Here is a 21,918-nt window from a genome sequence, read left to right on the forward strand (position 1 = left end):
CTAGTGCTCCATTATTATAGTGGCCAGTGATTTCATGTCTATGTACATAGGGCAGCAGCCTCTAATGTGCAGGGTTGAGTAGCTGGGTGGTACTTGGCTAGTGATGGCTATTTAACAGTCTGATGGTCTTGAGATAGAAGCTGTTTTTCAGTCTCTCTGTCCCTGCTTTGATGCACCTGTACTGACATTGCCTTCTGGATGATAGTGGGGTGAACAAGCAGTGGCTCGGGTGGTTGATGTCCTTGATGATCTTTTTGGCCTTCCTGTGACATCGGCGCTATAGGTGTCCTGGAGGGCAGGCATTGTGCCCTGGTGATGCGTTGGGCAGACCCTTCCACCCTCTGAAGAGCCCTGTGTTTGCAGGCGGTGCAGTTGCCGTACCAGGTGGTGATACATCCCGACAGGATGCTCTCAATTGTGCATCTGTAAAGGTTTCTGAGGGTCTTAGGGGCCAAGCCACATTTCTTCAGCCTCCTGAGGTTGAAGAGGAGCTGTTGTGCCTACTTGTGCCTACATACTGTACTGACAAGCACCTACTTCACCACACTGTCTGTGTGGGTGGACCATTTCAGATTGTCAGTGATGTGTAAAAAATAAAATATATATATATTTTAAATAATATAGGAGGAATGGGATGGTGATTTGTATCTTTATGAAATAGTGGTGTATTAGGTGTAGGGTTCGTTTTTCTTTTCCTTTTTCACTTCACTTTTTTATGTTTGTATCACAAAATGTAACGTGATTGACCACACACTACTGCAACTGCGCCTACCCAGCTGACTGTTGACAGGCCCGCACGGCGCATGTCTGCTACGCTGTGCTCCAATCCACTCACTGCACCACAGATATAACAATGAGACAGATATTTCACTGAATGTTTAAATGTGAAGCATCCGCTTGGCCTTTCCACTCACTACCAATATGGTAGTGACAGGAAGCCCACTTGCGAGCAGTGGGAGAACATGGAACGAGATGGATTTTGGTCGACATTATGCAAATGTTCTCATCGATTAAACATTTGATCTCAATACAGGTTTCCAAAACTAGAATATGTTATGAACAGAATGGATTAAGTTTAGCAAACCTTACCCCTTGGAAAAGTTGTTAAAAATCGCGTTGTTTAGAAGGAGCGCAATGGGGGAATGGAGTTATTGCACACGCGCGCTTCACATAGCGTGTGTTCCCTAACGGAAATATTCAGATGATGCTAGAACGCACCAATAGGATCTCGCTAGTTCGTGCTTGGCTCTGCTTGTTCTGCCCACTGAGGATCGTTTAGTTCCCATTGGAAATGACAGGCAGTGGTCTATCTTGGTTTACTTATACACATCTTTGACTGAACTATAGCGCAAGAGTTTAGGCTCCATTCTCCAGCATAGTTTCGTTTTCTGATTCCCATCTAGAACTTTCCAGCTAGCTAGTCTCTGCTCTTTCTCCCACTGACAACACTTCTAGCCCCATGGCATCCGAACGGCAAGTATATAAGCTACCTTTTCGAGTATTTTGTCATAAATGTTTCCTTATTCAAGAGGCTAACGTTAGCTTGGTTTTCTTGTTTTAGCAGTTTCTCCGATAGCTTCATAGACGAGAACCCACAGAAAGCTATCGAGGTAAACAACGGCCTGTCATTATGAACTCGTTTTATTGAAAGTAAATAGCATTTTTGCTAGATAAAGTTGTCATGGGTTTGGAAATGTTTTCAATAACTCTAACTAGATAGTTAACTGACGTTAGATAGCTGGCTATACACTTTTCGGGGCTGGCTAACTAGCTAATCTTCTGCTAACTTTAGAAACTAATCTAACGAGAGAGACAGTTAAGTTAGCCACACTATCGAACTATTTTGGTCTGAAACGACGTACTCTCGGTAGTTGCTCAACTCCAGCAGTAGTGATCTAGCTAGCTACTAGTATGTGTGTACCGTCACAGGAGCTAGTTAGCTTATTGGTTGTATCTTGTTGTACTCGCTAGCCAGTTAAGCTAATGTTAGCATTGCTAGCTAACTGGCTAACCACCTGCCATACTGTACATGTCTTGAATGTAGCTAACCACCTTACTAATGTAAGACTAAGACGATTGTGTGCAGAAAGCCAAGTTAAATAGTTGGGAAAATGTATCTAAACAAGAGTTAACAGTTAGATAGTGGTTATAAACATATTTTTTTTCAATGTCTTGTCAATTCAATTGACCTATTGGATGTCACCGTCATTTCCCCCCAGGAACTTAACGAAGCATTGGAAGGTAACTCGGACAATTCAGAATGGTTCTGCCAACGAGCCTATGCCCACCTCCAACTGAAAAACTACAGCTGTAAGTCTCTTATCCCAACCCCCCCCCTGATATCAGTCAGACAAACCTTAATCCTCCATTGACAAACTACAGCTCTAACCCTTGACTAACCTACTTAGCTTTACTGATTTTCTGAAATTGGTGTTTTGTAGAATGATTTTAATTTAAGTGACTGGCATATGTTCGTTCCCTCATTTTGTTTTTGCTACAGAAACTTGAGCTATGTTTCTCATCTGGGTATATCTGTTTCTACAGGTGCTGTCGATGATGCCAAGAAAGCCCAGCAGCTCAACCCCAGTCTTGCGCTTGCCTTCATGAGAACAGGGTATGTGTGCAGAAGGAGTGGATTACCAAGATAAATATGCTTATTTCTCAGAATGAGAATTAATTGCCAATTCCTTATATACATGTGTCTTATGTTCAATGCACATTTATAAAACACAGACTAGACAGCACATAACACTCTTGCTAAAATGCTGCTAGCGGTACTGCAATTCTGTGCGCATCAAAAAAATGATTAATTTTCCACAATCATATTCATTGATACTCCCGTCTTAGTAGGGTCTACTCTGTTCTAAAATTGGGAGTTGAGAGCAAAAGGGTATCGTTACAAAGGTTAAGTTCTCCTCTTTTACAGTAAAATGGCTCAATGTGTTTTGGTGTCCATATGACTTTAAAATTTACTTTATTGTAATTTTTAGTAATATAAAAAATAAAAAAAAATGTTGGACCAAACCTCAAATGCAAATAACTAGTTGGGAGACTGTTGTCAGAGGCAGAAGGTGATATTTCTTTTGTTGTGAGTGGTGGGGGAGGGGCTTCTCTGTGCGAGGGGCAAGGTGCACAGAAGGAGTGAAGTAGACAAGACCAAAAAGACACGCTCATAGAAACAAAAAAATATATTAAAACCTTGATTCTTGTGGAATTTTGGAATATCGCGCTTAAACATGAATTCAAATCAATTTATCACCCGGCCCAAAGTCTAGCCCATGACACCTGTCAAACAATGTCCATCGATCTGAATTGACATGCATTTATTTTGGCAGCTTGTGTTTTCTGGGGGGAATGTCACTGTTGATTTTAAATGACTGAGGATGACTGCTTAAAGACGTTTTCAGAACACTAAGCACTGTTGAACCTTTTACAGAAATGTGATGCGTTTTTCCTAATAAATCAGAAAATCCATTTGGTTAAACTCAACTCCATATCTCCCTTATATCAGGGGTCTTCAAACTTTTCTTGACCAGCGACCCCCCTCCCAGGCAAATCAGCGACCTCATCATACTTTAGCAAAAACACATTTTTTTCAAGTCTTGTCTTATCAGGTGAATGATGATCAAAATTCTAAAATTAATAGATTTGTTACATAGTTTTTCCGTTATTTTGACCTCCCCACATTTATAATTGAATGATAATGTGTAAATTCTAATATAGCCTATTAGCTAGAAAGGTCATTCCAAACACATTTTCCCTAAGAGCAGCTGTTTAGCTGGTTAATATTTAGCTGTGTGTTGGAAAAAATGTATGTCAAAGCTTACCAGCAGCCAGCAGCTGCAGTGGTAGCCTGTTCGTGGGCGCTTTTTCAAAGCCTGTGTCAGATACTCCAGTGAGTGTATTTGGCTCCAATGAATGTAATTTGCTCAATATTAATCTTTGCGAAATAATGTAATATATTATTCTATTTCTAGGGATATTCATAACATTAAAGTAAAAATGACTTTTTATACAGTGCATTTGGAAAGTATTCAAACCCCTTGAGTTTCCACATTTTGTTATGTTACAGCCTTATTCTAACATGTATTAAATAAATACACATTCTCATCAATCTACACAGTACCCCGTAATGGCAAAGCAAAAGCATGTTTTTTTTGCAAATGTATAAAAATAACTTATTTACTTAAGGATTCAGACCCTTTACTCAATTGCGCTCAGGTGCATCCTGTTACCATTGATTGTCCTTGATGTTTCTTGATTGGAGTCCACCTGTAGTAAATTGAATTTATTGAACATGATTTGGAAAGGCACACCCCTGTCTATATAAGGTCCCACGGTTGACAGTGCATGTCAGAGCAAAAATCAAGCCATGAGGTCGAAGGAAATGTCTGTAGAGCTTCGAGACAGGATTCTGTCGGCACAGATCTGGGGAAGGGTACCAAAAATGTATGTAGCATTGAAGGTCCCTAAGAACACAGTGGCCTTATCGTTCTTAAATGGGACAGGTTTAGAACCACCAAGACTCTTCCTAGAGCTGGCTGCACGTCCAAACTGAGCAATCAGGGAAGAAGGGCCTTGGTAAGGGAAGTGACCAAGAATCCGATGGTCACTTTGACAGAGCTCCTCTGTGGAGATGGGAGAACCTTCTAGAAGGGCCACCATCTCTGCAGCACTTCACCAATCAGACCTTTATGGTAGAATGGCCAGACGGAAGTCACTCAGTAAAAGGCACATGACAGCCCGCTTGGAATTTGCCAAAATAAACAAGAAACAAGATTCTCTGGTCTGATGGAGCCAAGATTGAACTCTTTGGCCCGAATGCCAAGCATCACACCTGGAGGAAACCTGGCACCATCCCTATGGTGAATCATGGTGGTGGCAGCATCATGTTGTAAGGCATGTTTTTCAGCAGCAGGGACTGGGAGACAAGTCAGGATCAAGGGAAAGATGAACAGAGCAAAGTACAGAGAGATCCTTGATGAAAACCTGCTCCAGAGCGCTCAGGACCTCAGACTGGGGCTAAGGTTCACCTTCCAACAGGACGGCAACCCTAAGCACACTGCCAAGGCAACACAGGAGTGGCTTTGGGAGAGACCTGAAAATAGCTGTACAGCAACGCTCCCCATCCAACCTGACAGAGCTTGAGAGGATCTGCAGAGAAGAATGGGAGAAACTCCCCATATACAGCTGTGCCAAGCTTGTAGCGTCATACCCAAGAAGACACAAGGCTGTAATAGCTGCCAAAGGTATTTCAACTGAGTAAAGGATCTGAATACTTATGTAAATGTGATATTTCAGTTTAAAAAAAATTTTTTTTAATACATTTGAAAAATATTCAAAGCTTATTTTTGCTTTTGTCATTATGGGCTATTGTGTGTAGATAGATGAGGGGGGGGAAACAACAATGTAATCAATTTTAGAATTAGGCTGTAACGTAACAATGTGGAAAATGTCAGTCAGAATACTTTCCGAATGCACTGTATATATTTAAATTATTTTCGCTGACCCTGTGCAGTACTTGGCCCCGGACCACCGATTTTAAAAACCACGGCCTTATATGTCAAACTTAAATTGGTTGTCAGTTCTCCCCAGGTTTTTTTTTTTTGGTCTGCTTCTGATAACATCCCTGTCTCCCTCCCTGCAGAATGGCAGAGTTCCACCTGAACCACTTCGAGTCGGCACATGCTGCCTTCACTCAGGGACACAGCCTGGACGGTGAGGTCTGCTGAGGGGAGCTGTGAAGCACCTATCACCTTGACACCTCCTCTAACCTTACCCACTTAATCCCAAATTGACTGCTAGCCCATTAGACATTTCATGCATATCTAAAAGCTAAATATATTATTGGAAATAGAAATATACGAACAGCTCTTGGTCTCTGATAAGTTAGGTCAGTGGTATTCAATTTTTTTCAGCGGGGACCCCATTTTTCTTTCAGCCAGAAGTTTTGGACACTTTTTTTTCTTTTTTCTGCAAGAATTTCTTGTGACCCCAGCCCAAATCTAATGACAACCTTCAAATCGATACATTTTCATATCTTATCAAACTGAAAAGAAACCAATGCATACGTTTATACCTTGAACACACCTACAGTGTTTTTTTTTTTGTGTAAAATGTTATGCGGCATCTGAATTTGTGTGCAACAAAAGTTCAACAATCACCTTCTTGCTACCATTTCTGTCAAGCAGTCTACGCATACAGTTTGACGCATACGTTCAATTTTTCCACCGTATGCACCACACTGCTAGGCAAACGCAGCGTTCCATTGGACATGAATGTACTTCTGGTGTACCATGACGCTGTCGGTGTGATCGAGGCGTTACTCAATATTTAATTTCAAATAATTTTATATATATGTCCCATACAATCTGTTTTTAATTTGTACTAATTAAATATTTTTTCGGTTGGGGTCATCAAAATGAGACTTTTTTTTTTTTTTTGAATACTTCTGGGTTAAGGTGAAATATTAGCCATATTGCTTATCTTGTCTGTTTGGATCTACAGAAGTCTGTGGCTACGGGTATATTTGTAATTCCTCAGTTGAGTGGTGTTCAAACTGGTTGAGATTGTCTGAATCCTAACAGTGTGTTCTCCCTATGCTCCACAGGCTCCGATAACACTTTCCAAATGTGGATCAAACGCTGTGAGGAGATGATGGAGAGTAAGTAGGATCTGCTTTCGTACCTCGACCGCCATAATGAAAATAAGTCCCTGACTTTGTGAAATCCGGGTCATGTTTATAAAAAAATAAATGATAATCTAAGTACTGTGTATGCAGTTGAAGTCGGAAGTTTACATACACCTTAGCCAAACACATTCTTTCGGCTTGCAAGCCTCCCCCTTTTTCCTCCAAACATAACGATGGTCATTATGGGCTAACAGTTATATTGTTGTTTCATCAGACCAGGGGATATTTCTCCAAAAAGTGTGATCTTTGTCCCCATGAGCAGTTGCAAACCGTAGTCTGGCTTTTTTATGGCAGTTTTGGAGCAGTGGCTTTTTCCTTGTTGAGCGGCCTTTCAGGTTATGTCGATATAGGTAGATACTTTTTTACCTGTTTCCTCCAGCATCTTCACAAGGTCCTTTGCTGTTGATCTGGGATTGATTTGCACTTTTCTCACCAAAGTACGTTCATCTCTAGGAGACAGAACACGTCTCCTTCCTGAGCGGTATGACGCTGCGTGGTCCCATGGTGTTTATACTTGCGTACTATTGTTTGTACAGATGAACGTGGTACCTTCAGGCATTTGGAAATTGCTCCCAAGGATGAGCCAGACTTGTGGAGGTCTAGAACTTATTTTCTGAGTTCTTGGCTGAATTCATTTGATTTTCCCATGATGTCAAGCAAAGAGGCACTGAGTTTGAAGGTAGGCATTGAAATACATCCACAGGTACACCGCCAATTGACCCAAATTATGTCAATTAGCCTATCGGAAGCTTCTACAGCCATGACATAATTTTCTGGAATTTTCCAAGCTGTTTAAAGGCACAGTCAACTTAGTGTATAAACTTCTGAACCACTGGAATTGTGATACAGTGAAATAGTCTCTAAACAATTGTTGGAAAAAGTACTTGTCATGCACAAAGTAGATGTCCTAACTGACTTGCCAAACTATAATTTGTTAACAAGACACTTTGTGGAGTGGTTGAAATATGACTGAATGACTCCAACCTAAGTGTATGTTAACTTCTGAGCTGACAAATATAATCAATAAATTGGAAAGCGATGCAAACATTTGTGAATTTGGCTCTATACTCCAGAATTTTGGATTTGAGATAAGATGTTTCATGAGGCGACACTACAGAATGTCACCTTTTATTTGAGGGTATTGTCAAACTTATGTTGTACTGTTTTGAAATGAAAATGATTTATCTTTCTACTACCCCTATTTGAATACTTTTTTTTGTTGTGTGTGAATTTTACCCCTTTTTCTCCCCAATTTCGTGGTGTCCAATTGTTAGTAGCTACTATCTTGTCTCATCGCTACAACTCCTGTACGGGCGCAGGAGGGACGAAGGTTGAAAGTCATGCGTCCTCCCATACACAACCCAACCAAGCCGCACTGCTTCTTAACACAGCGCGCATCCAACCCGGAAGTCAGCCGCACCAATGTGTTGGAGGAAACACTGTGCACCTGGCAGCCTTGGTTAGCGCGCACTGCGCCCGGCCTGCCACAGGAGTCGCTGGTGCGTGATGAGACAGAAATTGCTCTGCCATTTCCCAGTTGCTAAAATTCTTATACTATGCCCAATTTCAGTTTGACAAAACAAGCAAATATAGTGTAGAGAATCATTGTACCATCTAAATCGCTGTGAAATATCCTTTCCATAACCAAAAATATTGTTTTCTCAACTGTTTGAAGTTAATGTACTGAAAGAAAAAAATTAAGAACCGGATGCATAGAAATGGTGCACATAGAATAGATCTAGTGCTTCTTAGACTTGCTTTCAATGAGAATGACAGATCTATAACATTTCTATATGAATTTGGTGGAGTCGCCCAAAAAGTTACATATTGCAGCTTTAAAGTAGTCAAACGTTTAGTGTTTGGTCCCATATTCCTAGTACGCAATGACTACATCACACTTATGACTCTATAACCTTGTCGGATGCATTTGCAGGTTGTTTTCATTGTTAGATTATGTTTTGCCCAATACAAACTGAAAAATTTATTGTCATTTTGGAGTCACTTTTTATTGTAAATAAGAATAGAAGATGTTTCTGAACACTTCATTAATGTGGCTGCTTTCTCTATTATGGATAATCATGAATGATTTGTGAATAATGAGCAAGTTAGAGGTCATACCCCTCCAAAAACGCTGACCTCCCCTGTTATTGGTATTTTAAAAAATTGGGGGGGGGTGTGTGTTTATGTACTGTCACCTCGTGAAACATTTTCATCTCAAATCCAAAATGCTGATGATTTCAGCTGCACTGTTCAAATAGAGGTTGGAGATGCATTCCACTCCCTATCTAAACTCTAACCCTGTACTAGCTAAACTCTTCGTTAGAGAATATGTGTGTGTGGTTGTCATCGTTTGAGGGTTTAAATTGAACCTGTTTGAATCCCATTAATAATTTAGGTCTCTGGAGTGGGGTGGGAGGCCTCAGATCAACCCCAGTAAACATCTAAACACACATCCATTGCGTGTTGGGCTCGCATTCTAAACAGCCCATATGGACCCCCCCCACATGCATACCAAAATGCAGACGCATGCACATACAGATATATAATACATGTTCAAAAATTCAAAAGCACATTGTTGTACACCAACACACACCTCAGTCCTCCGTTGCCATATCCTGGCCTTATCCTGTGAGTTCCCTCCAGTCTCTTTCATGTGTGAAGTGACAGTATTTACCGCTAGGCGCTTCAGCTTGACGCCCCCACACATCAAAACAGGGTGTGCATATGGTGATATCACACACACACACACACACACCCCTCCCCATTTCCCTTTTCAAACGCGACCTCATTTAGACAACATTAATGCTCCGTCTCATCCTTCCACTTTTATCTCTTCTTTCCTTTTCTCTCCCTCTACTGGCCTCCCTCTGCCACCTCCCTCTCTAATGAAAGCAGTGAATAATGTAACAGACATAACTGGTAAATACAGATCAGGCCTGTTTAGCCTCAGAGGGTAAACAAACTGCCTCTGAGATCTCACAGGGAGGTGTGTGTGTTTATCTGGCCTGTTAATCTATGAGTAAGTGGAAACTGGCTGACTATACTATACTATTCCTTTTCCTCTCCTTTGCAGTGGCCAATCAGAATGGAAAGGAGAACAAGGTAAGCGCCAATAACCACTTTGGACGTTCCTGCCATTATTCTATGTCCACAGTAGAGATGGAAAGAGGCCTCATCTTTATCTGTTCCATTAGGCCATCTGTGACAGCCTCAATGCCACTGCTCAAGCGTTCTCCATTTTGAGGTGGTACATTTTCTTCTTCACGATTTGCTGATCCCTACTGATGACCCGTTGGACATGACTCCCAACAGGGTCACCAGGAGGGATCAGCCAATGAAGTTGGAAGTCCCACCCAGTTCACGACATTCAAATGGTGGAAGCCCTCAATTGCGCTGCCCAGTGCCAAAACAGACTTTTGGCCACTAGAGGCCTCTATCATTCTCTATGATATCCACATACATTCAGACCACATGTGCCAACCTCATTCCATGGGAGGGCTGAGTGTCTGCGGGTTTTCGCTCCTCCATTGTACTTAATTCGACTAAATAAGGTCGCTAATTAGTAAGGAACTCCCCTCACCTGGTTGTCTGTCTTAATTGAAAGGTAAAACCCCAAAAATGTGGACACTTGGCCCTCCATGGAAAGAGGTTGACACCCCTGCCTTATGGCTTTCAGTTCCACTCTCCGCCTCATGGGGGCAGTGTTACACTCAGTATTTCAGACCGTATTCCGTCTGGTCTAATGGCTAAAGCTCATCATTAAACCCTCTTTCTCTTTTTTTTCTTTCTCTTGTTTTGTTTGAACTTTCTCTCTCTCTTCCTGGGATGACTGGATTCCACCGCAGACACCGACGCCACACATTAAGTAAGTACAGTCCATGCTGAGTCGCAAATGGCACCATATTCTCTACATAGTGCACTACCTAAGACCCTGGTCAAAAGTAGTGTACTATATTGGGAATAGGAGGCCATTTGGGATGCACTCTGTGTGCAGGAAGGTGGATAACTTGTTCGTACTCTTCAGGGGCAACCTGTACTAAGTGTGTTTGTCCTCAGGCATGACTGGTACCAGACAGAGTCTCAGGTCATCGTCACCATTATGGTGAAAAATGTGCCTAAGGATGGGGTCAACATCAACTTCGAGGAGAGACAGGTACACACCCTAACTCTCTCTCCCACACTCACACAGGTCAGTGTAAGAAGCTCTTGAGGAGAGCGCATGACAGTTCTAAACTGTCAGAAGTGTTGCCAGAGTATCAGCTGCCCAGTACTGTCGTCACTGAGGAAGCTAACTTTAGACATGTCTATTTCTCATCTTATTTACACTGACTTTAAAAATATTAACTCAACATGTTTCATGAGCTGAAATAATAGATCTCAGAAATGTTCCATACGCACATAAAAGCTTATTTCTCTCAAATGTTGTGCATTAATGAGTTTACATCCCAGTTAGTGAGCATTTCTCCTTTGCCAAGATAAGCCATCCAACTGACAGGTGTGGCATATAAAAAGGCTGATGAGGATTATGGAATGACAGAGAGGAAAGGCGGGGGAGTCGTCTTCCCAGAGGTGGGGTGTGGGGGTAGATTAGTAACGATGGAGGTTGTTAGGCTTGGGCGGTATCCAGATTTTCTCTCATCCCATGATTTACAGTATTACCGCGCAGGGCACTTTTCTTGCTAAAAAGGCAAGAAAATTAAATTACCAGAATGCTAACAATCTTAGCACAAGCTAATAGCAAAACCACATAGATGCTAAATTCTAATAAGAGAAAAACAAACTAATTTCAAAAGACAAGCAAATCAGCTCATAAAGTTATACAAGAATAGCTAGTGAATGTCATTTTAGGTGAGTGTGGACATTTACAAGCGAAATTGTGCAAATGAACAAAGTTGTGATGCATGCTTTTCTGAAGGAAGTGCAGGATGTGTGTACATAGGGGAGAAGAACAGAGGGGGAAACACTAGTAGGAAGCATAGAGGGGAAAATGGCAACTGCGCCGCACAAGACTCTCTGATATACACAGCTCAAAAAAAATAAAGGGAACACTTAAACAACACAATGTAACTCCAAGTCCATCACACCTCTGTGAAATCCAACTGTCCACTTAGGAAGCAACACTGATTGACAATACATTTCACATGCTGTTGTGCAAATGGAATAGACAACAGGTGGAAATTATAGGCAATTAGCAAGACACCCCCAATAAAGGAGTGGTTCTGCAGGTAGAGACCACAGACCACTTCTCAGTTCCTATGCTTCCTGGTTGATGTTTTGGTCACTTTTGAATGCTGGCGGTGCTTTCACTCTAGTGGTAGCATGAGACGGAGTCTACAACCCACACAAGTGGCTCAGGTAGTGCAGCTCATCCAGGATGGCACATCAATGCGAGCTGTGGCAAGAAGGTTTGGTATGTCTGTCAGCGTAGTGTCCAGAGCATGGAGGCGCTACCAGGAGACAGGCCAGTACATCAGGAGACGTGGAGGAGGCCGTAGGAGGGCAACAACCCAGCAGCAGGACCGCTACCTCCGCCTTTGTGCAAGGAGGAGCACTGCCAGAGCCCTGCAAAAGGACATCCAGCAGGCCACAAATGTGCATGTGTCTGCTCAAACGGTCAGAAACAGACTCCATGAGGGTGGTATGAGGGCCCAACGTCCACAGGTGGGGGTTGTGCTTACAGCCCAACACCGTGCAGAACGTTTGGCATTTGCCAGAGAACACCAAGATTGGCAAATTCGCCACTGGCGCCCTGTGCTCTTCACAGATGAAAGCAGGTTCACACTGAGCACATGTGACAGTCTAGAGACGCCGTGGAGAACGTTCTGCTGCCTGCAACATCCTCCAGCATGACCGGTTTGGCGGTGGGTCAGTCATGGTGTGGGGTGCCACTTCTTTGGGGGGCCGCACAGCCCTCCATGTGCTCGCCAGAGGTAGCCTGACTGCCATTAGGTACCGAGATGAGATCCTCAGACCCCTTGTGAGACCATATGCTGGTGCGGTTGGCCCTGGGTTCCTCCTAATGCAAGACAATGCTAGACCTCATGTGGCTGGAGTGTGTCAGCAGTTCCTGCAAGAGGAAGGCATTGATGCTATGGACTGGCCCGCCCGTTCCCCAGACCTGAATCCAATTGAGCACATCTGGGACATCATGTCTCGCTCCATCCACCAACCGACTGTCCAGGAGTTGGCGGATGCTTTAGTCCAGGTCTGGGAGGAGATCCCTCAGGAGACCATCCGCCACCTCATCAAGAGCATCCCCAGGCATTGTATACATACAGGCACATGGAGGCCACACACTACTGAGCCTCATTTTGACTTGTTTTAAGGACATTACATCAAAGTTGGATCAGCCTGTGGTTTTCCACTTTAATTTTGTGTGACTCCAAATCCAGACCTCCATGGGTTGATAAATTTGATTTCCATTGATAATTTTTGTGTGATTTTGTTGTCAGCACATTCAACTATGTAAAGAAAAAAGTATTTAATAAGAATATTTCATTCATTCAGATCTAGGATGTGTTATTTTAGTGTTCCCTTTATTTTTTTGAGCAGTGTATGTGCTATGGACTCACCAGCTCCTTTCTCCCATTGTGCTATTTACAAACAAACACGTCACTGGTTCAACTGTTCTGGGGGAACTATGGTAAGTTCCATAATGTGACCTGTGAAGTGAAGAACGCAATCTGCTTTATCACCTAACGTGTTGCAGAAGTTGACTGCAAGTATTAACTTAAACAGTAGCTACATATTAAAATGTATGGAAAAAATAGTTTTGACAGTATTGAAAAGCCATCCTGTGGCGCTTTCCAAATACCCCGGTGTACTGCCCAAGTCTAGTTCTCTCTGCTGAGGTCCCCCTACAGGAGAGCAGCTCTCTCTGATACACACAGAGATGCCCGATTCCAGTTCCACATCTCGCTCCCTTCCTCTGCCCTCGCCCACTCTTTATGTTGTTCTGAGAATAGTAGGGGAGGTGTTTATTAGGGCTTATGAGATAGCTAGGGGGCTTGCCCTCCAGAGGATCTATGGCAGGGATGCTGTAAGGGATATGCACAATGCCATCAGGGGTACGCCAATTAAAAATGTCACTTTAAAAAAATATATATATATATATTATTATTCTTCACATTTTGTAACAGTCAATTTTTATCTTTTCCAACGGGGCTATACATTTGGGTGAGTTTTTTTTTTTTTTTTTTTTCTCATCGGAGTAGCCTCGTTTCACTGGCAAAAAAAATCCAATTAAACCATCTAGTGTTCAGAGAAATAAATAGCACAATGTCAAATCCAGGTAGCCTAGTCAAATGATTTAACATCCAATTGCATTAACCATTACCCTCTCACGGGAATTCCACTAACGGCCCGTATGTAGCCGAACGTAGCTGCTGCTCATGTTGCGATCTGTACTCTGATGGCTCAAAAGCCATGACAGGGAGACAAAGTGAAGTGGGAAACCGCGTGCAAGCAGTTGCTCCCGACACCACTTGGGTACACTGCAGCATCCACCGAGAGGCTCTTGCTGCCAAAGGAATGCCTGACAGCTTGAAAGATGTTTTGGACACTACAGTGAAAATGGTTATCTTTGTTAAAGCAAGGCCCCTGAACTTGTGTATTTTCTGCACTATGCAATGATATGGGCAGCGACCATTTTACAACATACCGAAGTGCGCTGGTTATCAAGGGGCAAAGTATTGATTCCTTTTTTTTTTATATATATATGAGAGACGAGCTTAGTTTTCTTTACTGAACATAATTTTCACTTGTCTGACCGCTTGCATGATGACTGGTTTCTCACACAACTGGCCTATCTGGGTGATGTTTTTTCTCGCCTGAATGATCTGAATCTAGGATTACAGGGACTCTCCGCAACTATATTCAATGTGCAGGACAAAATTCAGGCTATGATTAAGAAGTTGGAGCTCTTCTCTGTCTGCATTAACAAGGACAACACACAGGTCTTTCCATCATTGTATGATTTTTTTTTTGTGTGCAAATGAACTCAAGCTTACGGACAATGTCAAATGTGATATAGCGAATCACCTGAGTGAGCTGGGTGAGCAATTACACAGGTACTTTCCCGAAACGGATGACACAAACAACTGGATTCGTTATCCCTTTCATGCCCTGCCTCCAGTCCACTTACATTTGAGAGTGTGGTGACCCTGGTGCTAGAGGGGGTACGCAGCTGAAGGTTGAATGTTTGAAGGTGTACGGGACTATAAAAAGTTTGGGAACCACTGCTGTAAGGGGTATCACACACTCACTCCCTTTGGGCCCAGCTATGCCCCCTAGGAACAGTTTACCCTCCCCAAGTCTAAATCCTCAATCGAAGAAAGAAAGCCCAGCTGATCTAAGACCAGCACTAAAACCCCCTCGGGGTGAATTTGAACAAACATCCTGGTCTGCAGTGGAGGATATATAATGTGTGATTCTATCTGTAGTTGTCGGCGGTGGTGAAACTTCCGTCGGGGGAGGACTTCAGCCTGAACATGAACCTACTGCATCCCATCGTCCCCCAACACAGCACCTTCAAGGTCCTCTCCACTAAGGTAATACTCCATACTCCTCAGCCTCTCAGAACTGTCATATCATTTGCCTCAAGAACTGAGAAAATGTTCCCACAGGTGAAATGTGTGTAAAACAACAGTCCTCGAGGTGATATGCAGTCCCCAGGAACCCTTAGAAATGTGATTTTAAACGCAGCAGGTTGACCAGACTGGAATGTGATAATTAACCATTAGTGGAGCAGAAAGTCTGGGAGGAGGAGAATCCTCTTTAATACAGCCCTGACTGGGTCAACACACACACACACGCTAGAACTCTGCCCTGTGAGAATTCACAAGCTCTGCAGTTGTAACTAATTATGGCCGATAATGATTGGGAAGGGCACTTGTTATTCTACTCACATTAGTGAGTAATTTGTGTGTAGGCATCTCTCCATGCTTTTTCTCACTCCCACTTTATTATCTTGGATCCAAAATATGGCCTGTGGTCAATGTGTGACTGTTTTGAAACGAAGTGTGTGCGTGCGAGAGACTCATCCTGTGCGTGTGTACATGTGAGAGAGGCACTCCGCTCATCCATCTAGTGTGCGTTGGGAATCTGAGGATGGGTGCTCGTTTGGGGCATGAGATGGTGCTCAGTTTAACGAGACGGCGGGACATGCTGCACGCACACACACACACACACACACACACGGCACAACAGGGGGAGGTTGACAGAGACCCGAGTGAAGAGATGATTTGGTAGTCCGACAGACGTGCAGCCTCTAGCTAAGCAGAGAGTGAAGGAGATGGAGGGAGAGGAGGAATAGAATATAGTAAGTGTGGTAGAGAAGAGGTTATTGCTGAGAGTTCCTGCCAGCCAATGCCAAAACTAGTTTCCACCCTCGAGAGGACGTTGCCCCTCTCCATACTCCCATACATACAGTCATTCACAGTTCGCCATGGCAACATCAGGCACTGCATACCAGAGGTGCATGTGTGTTGAAGCTCAAACAAAGACCCAGTCTTAGAATAGGAAGAGGAGGGGAAAAGAGGACTGCCTAAGACACACACACACACAGGTTGTTGTCGGACCTGGGTTCAAATACATGTCTATTTTGAAATTTAAATACTTGTGTATTTGAGTATATTCCGATAATGTGGCCCGAATCAACTACTTCTTTTGGAAGTATTTAAAAAATAATTTCTTATAAATAGCCTACTGTTTGAAAGTCATTTAAAATACATTTTTCAAATGCCTGGGTTATGTCCATGGGAGTGTATTTGAGTCGGGGCATTTGAGCATTTTCAAATTCCAAAATTCAACTATTTGTCTTTTTTTTTTTTTTAAATGGTTGTCGTACATGCACACAAACTTAATCTTGTGTGTAACACACACACACACACACACACACACAAGGAGTCAGTCTTAAAGGAAGAGAAGGGGATGGAGTTTGGGGAGGGAGCGAAGTGAGTTTAGGCCCCCTCCACTCCCACAAAGCCCTGTCTGTTCCCTGGTCCACAGGGCTCCACAGGCTCTCATGGTCCTACAGAGAAAAATAGAGAATGTACACACACAAAACACAATGTCACTTACTGTATATGTATTTTTTTTTTCTTATTCACACTCAAACATGACACAGGGACAAATGTGCACACTAAACACATCAGTCGACGGTTGCATTCCTTTCCACTAGGCACACTGAGAGACTTTGGCTGGTCTCTGAACAGGTGAACTGTGTTCAGTTATTGTGTGTGGGAGTGTGCTGAGATTATTTGACGCTTCTCTGACTTCATTTTAGCCGTGCAGCATCCTGGTATGACCAAGCGTCAGAGAGCCACCAGAAGAGACCCAGGCCAAACCTGTCCCTAACTAACTACTCTCTGTGAGAGTCCAAGGGCTCTGCGCTAGTCAGACTAATGACACCAACTGCAGAGCTCACTGTGGTTTTTTTCCCCCCCTTTCCCAATGGTTGTTTACTTCCACTGTTTTCTTCAGAGGACACTTAGGAAGGCATGCGAGGCTGTACTATGCACAGTTGCGCGTACTGGAATCATACTTGTGCCATCTTCACGTGATTTTGGTGTGTGTGTGTGTGTCGTGCACACACGCACTCGTCAGTGCTACCCTCTGACCTCCTCCCGTCGTCGGCAATGAGGCATTCTAACCCGCGGGGTCGTCATGACAACAGGGAGCCAATTACACACCAGAGTGTTTGATCAGAACGGAAGGGTAAACACACGCACACACACACTCGCTCTGCTCCAAACTCCTCTCGTCTCTGTGAATAGATAACATACAGCCTCCCTCTGTAATTTCCATGCCTGTCAGCCTCCCTCGCCAGACTGTTTCTATTTTTATTTATTTATTTGTTAAGTTGCTTTTTAAAATCTTCTCTGCTGTAATCTAAAGTAGGGGCTACTTTGTGAAGGGCTGAGATGGGAGACTCTTTGTATGTGGATTTGTATGTGGAGGGCAGAGGGGAGGGTGTGTGTGTGTGTGTGCATATGTTGTATAAGACCGGGGCGGGTGAGTGTGGGACAGGGGGGACTTCGGTGGGGGTAAGAGCACGTGGGACTGGTGACATGGGACACAGGGACTTAACTCCCCCTCTGAGGGACTGACAGGCGTGTGTGTGTGTGTTGCTCAGTATGGCCCCTGGAAACTGTGGGTGGTGGTCCTGTACGTGACGGTGCTGTCACATCCCTTTAAGACCCAGCCCCTCGCCTGCCGCGTCCCTTTAACACGCAGAGACACAGATGTGGCAGCAGATTAATGTTGTATAGCGCCCCCAGCACACACTCTGCACGGGCACAGACTGCACCAGTTATCACCACACACACACACACACACACACACTCTCTGTGTGCACAGAAGAGCATAAAAACCTCCCTGCCACTGCAAGGGGTCTGTGTGTCTCTGCCTTGTCTCCCAGCCCATTCCCCTACACTGTACACAGAGGTTGACTAGGTCGGTGTCTGCAGACAGATGTTGGTTGTAAATAATTCAATGAAGAATGGCTCCATGTGAACATCAGTTAAAGCATGGGTCATGGTTGAGCATTCAGTCCTAAGATTTGAGGTGTTTAGTCTCGGGTAAGTATTGAGCTCATCTATTAGTCGTGTGTGTGAGCAAGCCTCTTGATGCTCTGGCTTCTGCTCCTGACACGTTCATGAATGAAACATCCCTTAACTCAACAGAGCAGAAATTTTATTTTAATTGCGTCGACATGCCAGCATCCCTCCCCCCACGCTATAACTCTGTCAAACTTTTGTCTCTAAACACACATGCTCTCTCTCTCTCTCTGCACACTTAAATGCATACACACACACACAAAATGACGGGGGGTACTGGAAATCTCAGCAGCTTAAGTGTCCCACTGGTATGAGGCCTGTCACTGCAGCTCGCATGTGGTGGCGGCTGTCCTCTCTCTTCTTCTCGTCTCCTCCGACGTAATGATCTGTCCAGAAATGTGTGTTCCTGCCACTGGTCGACAGACCGATAGCTCTCACCCCCCACACACACACACACACGTACGTTGAGCTGATCTGATCACACACTATCCGACCCCTCGAGCTGACAGATGTCTCGTTAGCACTCTGTCTGTCAGGAAGATTTGGGAGTGAGCTGTGCCCCCGCATATCACTGTCTCTCTCTGCCGTGAGCTGATCCCACCATTAAAAGAGACTGGTGAGCGCTGAGCTACCGTCTTCTGATCTCACGTGTTGAGCCCAAATATAGACGTAATGATAACTAAAGACATTAGCTTCGCTCTCTCTCTCCTTGCTCTCCACGCCCTCTTCCTCCACTCTCCTCTCTCCTTCTCCTCTTTTTCTCAGGTGGAGATCAAAATGAAGAAGACTGAGGGGACCAGGTGGGAGAAACTGGAGGGTGAAGGACAGGAGCCCAGCGTCAAACATTTCACCCCCAGTGAGTACCTCTCTAACGCACACACACACTTAGTTTCCTCTGCTCTCTCTCCTTTACACACACACACACACACACACACACACTTAGTTTCCTCTGCTCTCTCTCCTTTACACACACACACACACACTTAGTTTCCTCTGCTCTCTCTCCTTTACACACACACACTTAGTTTCCTCTGCTCTCTCTCCTTTACACACACACACTTAGTTTCCTCTGCTCTCTCCTTTATACACACACACTTAGTTTCCTCTGCTCTCTCTCCTTTACACACACACACTTAGTTTCCTCTGCTCTCTCTCCTTTATACACACACACTTAGTTTCCTCTGCTCTCTCTCCTTTACACACACACACTTAGTTTCCTCTGCTCTCTCTCCTTTATACACACACACTTAGTTTCCTCTGCTCTCTCTCCTTTACACACACACACTTAGTTTCCTCTGCTCTCTCTCCTTTACACACACACACTTAGTTTCCTCTGCTCTCTCTCCTTTACACACACACTTAGTTTCCTCTGCTCTCTCCTTTATACACACACACTTAGTGTCCTCTGCTCTCTCTCCTTTACACACACACACTTAGTTTCCTCTGCTCTCTCTCCTTTACACACACCAGTCATATCGCTAAATAAATACATTTCACAATCTTTTAATTTTTTTTTACAGCATTTGGTTTGTACTACTGAAAGCCCCCTCTCCTGTGTTGACCAGTACCCATGGTAATCCTCTCTAAACGTGTGTGTTCCTGTTCAGACCAGTACCCGTCTTCGTCCCACTCCAGCCGTAACTGGGACAAGGTGGTGGTCGACATCAGTGAGGAGGAGAAGAAGGAGAAACTGGAGGGAGACGCAGCGCTCAACAAACTCTTCCAGCAGATCTACGGGGACGGCACCGACGAGGTCAAACGGGCCATGAACAAGTCCTTTGTGAGTGTTTTTTATATATATATATACTGCATTTCTCAGTTTCTCTCTGTGTGTATCACTGACTTCCACTCCTCCCCTTGCAGATGGAGTCAGGTGGTACAGTCCTGAGCACCAACTGGACGGACGTGGGGAAGAGAACGGTGGAGATGAGCCCTCCAGACGACGTGGAGTTTAAGAAATACTGAAGAACCAGAGGGGTGTGGCTCTCTCTGTACTACACAGTCCTACGTTCCCCCTCTCTTCCTCAAGTGGACCGCCCCATATCTCCTCTACCCCCACACACTCCTCATCCCAGGCCGTCTGTCAATATTGCTTTCTCCCGGCCAACTCTCTCGTTCTCTCTTTGCCTCCGATGGACGTCCACCTTATTCGCCAAAACCCACCTTTTCCAACACCTCCCCCTTCCAGTCTCTGTCAATATTGGTTTTTAGAGCTTTGGTGATTCTCAGCAGCAATCCAGAAACCACTCTTTACCCTCATTAAACCATTCTCTCACTCTATGAAGACTGTCATAGATATATCAAACTGTCTTTCTTAGATCTCATAGAAACAGTAGGAATCATCCTCATGGTCAGTTCTGGCTGTTTGATGGTTAACCTGGTTAAAGGTGGTAATGAGTTGAAACAGAAACCCTTTTCACCTCTTCTTGTGTCTCAGCAATGGCCGGTTCTTGTTTTTAAAGCCTGTCGTTTTTCTGGGGTGGGTTGGAGGTTGGAAATGTTTCTATTGCCTCATTCACTGCTTTTATGAAAAATGAAAACTTTTTTTTTCTGTACACTCGTAGAATAATTTCTTTTTCCACATCAGCAGCAATACGGTCATGAAATGGAAGTCTGGAGTCTTAATTTCCTTTTCCTCAATGTGATTCAAACTTCAATGTAAATAAATGATTTATTTTCTGGATCACCAATTTTGAGTTTTACTGTGTTTTAGTGTTGAGACCTGAAGAAGGCTAGCATCACCAATCCCAAACACGCTTATTGTACTGTTCTGATCTACTGTATTAGAGAAGGCATAGACCTCATCCTCACACACACGCTCCACTTCTCTCTGCTACGAGTGGGCGTTGCGTAAAAGAAGCACGGGAGCATTAATATGCATCTGCCTGCCTGCTATCCGCATCATCAGCTCTCACACCTAGTTAAGTTTTAAAATCCTACTCACTCACGCACCCCTTCCTCGCTGAGGAGTTAGATTCATTGCACATCGTTTCATCTCTCGTGACAATCAAAAACTGTTTTTGGCTTCAGATATAACTGCATCTCACACACACACACACACACACGCTGCCCCCTCCCATACCCCTGCCTGAAGCTGCTCTCCTGACATCAAAAGGAGCTAAGCACTTTGCATCGCGGGTAAGATCAGAGCGTGACGGCTGCTTAGTCTTTTAGTCTCATCAGAGTCGCCCAGACCTCTCAAACTCTGCTGCGCTCCAGTTTTTTTTTGTACCTTATTGATCAACTACTGCGTTGGGTATAAACTCCAGTGTGTTTGCATGTACATACGGCTGCTTGCGGAAGTGTGCCTGCATGCGTACCGTATGTATAGTATCATTGATCTCTGCTGTTGAACCATATTATACAGTAGACTAATTTGCTTTGTACAGTATGAATTGTCTTCTCTGTTCGGGTCAGTACATTACTGAACTAATGTGTTTATGATCGAGTGATGCAAAAATGTGTTTATATGGTTACTTAACATTTTATTCATTGAATTTGCACTTTGAAATAGTTAATGCTGATGGAGAATGCCAGACGGTGTACAGTAGATGTTGGTAGGCTCTACTTCTGGAGAAACTGTTGGGGAAATGAATAACGGTCTGGAGGACAGAAACACTTCCCACTAGCATGATGAATAGCTACAGACACACACAGCTGACAGTCTCG

At 43.8% G+C, this 21,918-nt stretch overlaps 1 protein-coding gene across 2 annotated transcripts; it reads left to right on the top strand.

The window, feature by feature from the left end:
* Positions 1 to 1,282: 1,282 nt before the first annotated feature.
* On the top strand, positions 1,283 to 20,939 carry LOC112226681 (protein SGT1 homolog). 2 transcript variants are annotated; one of them, XM_042307613.1, is made up of 13 exons: positions 1,283 to 1,473; positions 1,565 to 1,610; positions 2,220 to 2,310; positions 2,545 to 2,614; positions 5,648 to 5,718; positions 6,611 to 6,664; positions 9,765 to 9,793; positions 10,537 to 10,556; positions 10,748 to 10,844; positions 15,133 to 15,240; positions 19,015 to 19,105; positions 19,857 to 20,029; positions 20,113 to 20,939. In XM_042307613.1, the coding sequence occupies exons 1-13, from the start codon at positions 1,460 to 1,462 to the stop codon at positions 20,212 to 20,214; spliced, it is 966 nt and encodes a 321-aa protein (XP_042163547.1). In that variant the 5' UTR covers positions 1,283 to 1,459; the 3' UTR covers positions 20,215 to 20,939. The 2 variants fall into 2 exon arrangements, with proteins under 2 accessions (XP_042163547.1, XP_024246929.2); XM_024391161.2 differs by having other exon boundaries at positions 1,286 to 1,473; positions 1,562 to 1,610.
* Positions 20,940 to 21,918: the final 979 nt, after the last annotated feature.

Source organism: Oncorhynchus tshawytscha, linkage group LG28 (assembly GCF_018296145.1).
Source record: "Oncorhynchus tshawytscha isolate Ot180627B linkage group LG28, Otsh_v2.0, whole genome shotgun sequence".
NCBI lineage: Eukaryota > Metazoa > Chordata > Actinopteri > Salmoniformes > Salmonidae > Oncorhynchus > Oncorhynchus tshawytscha.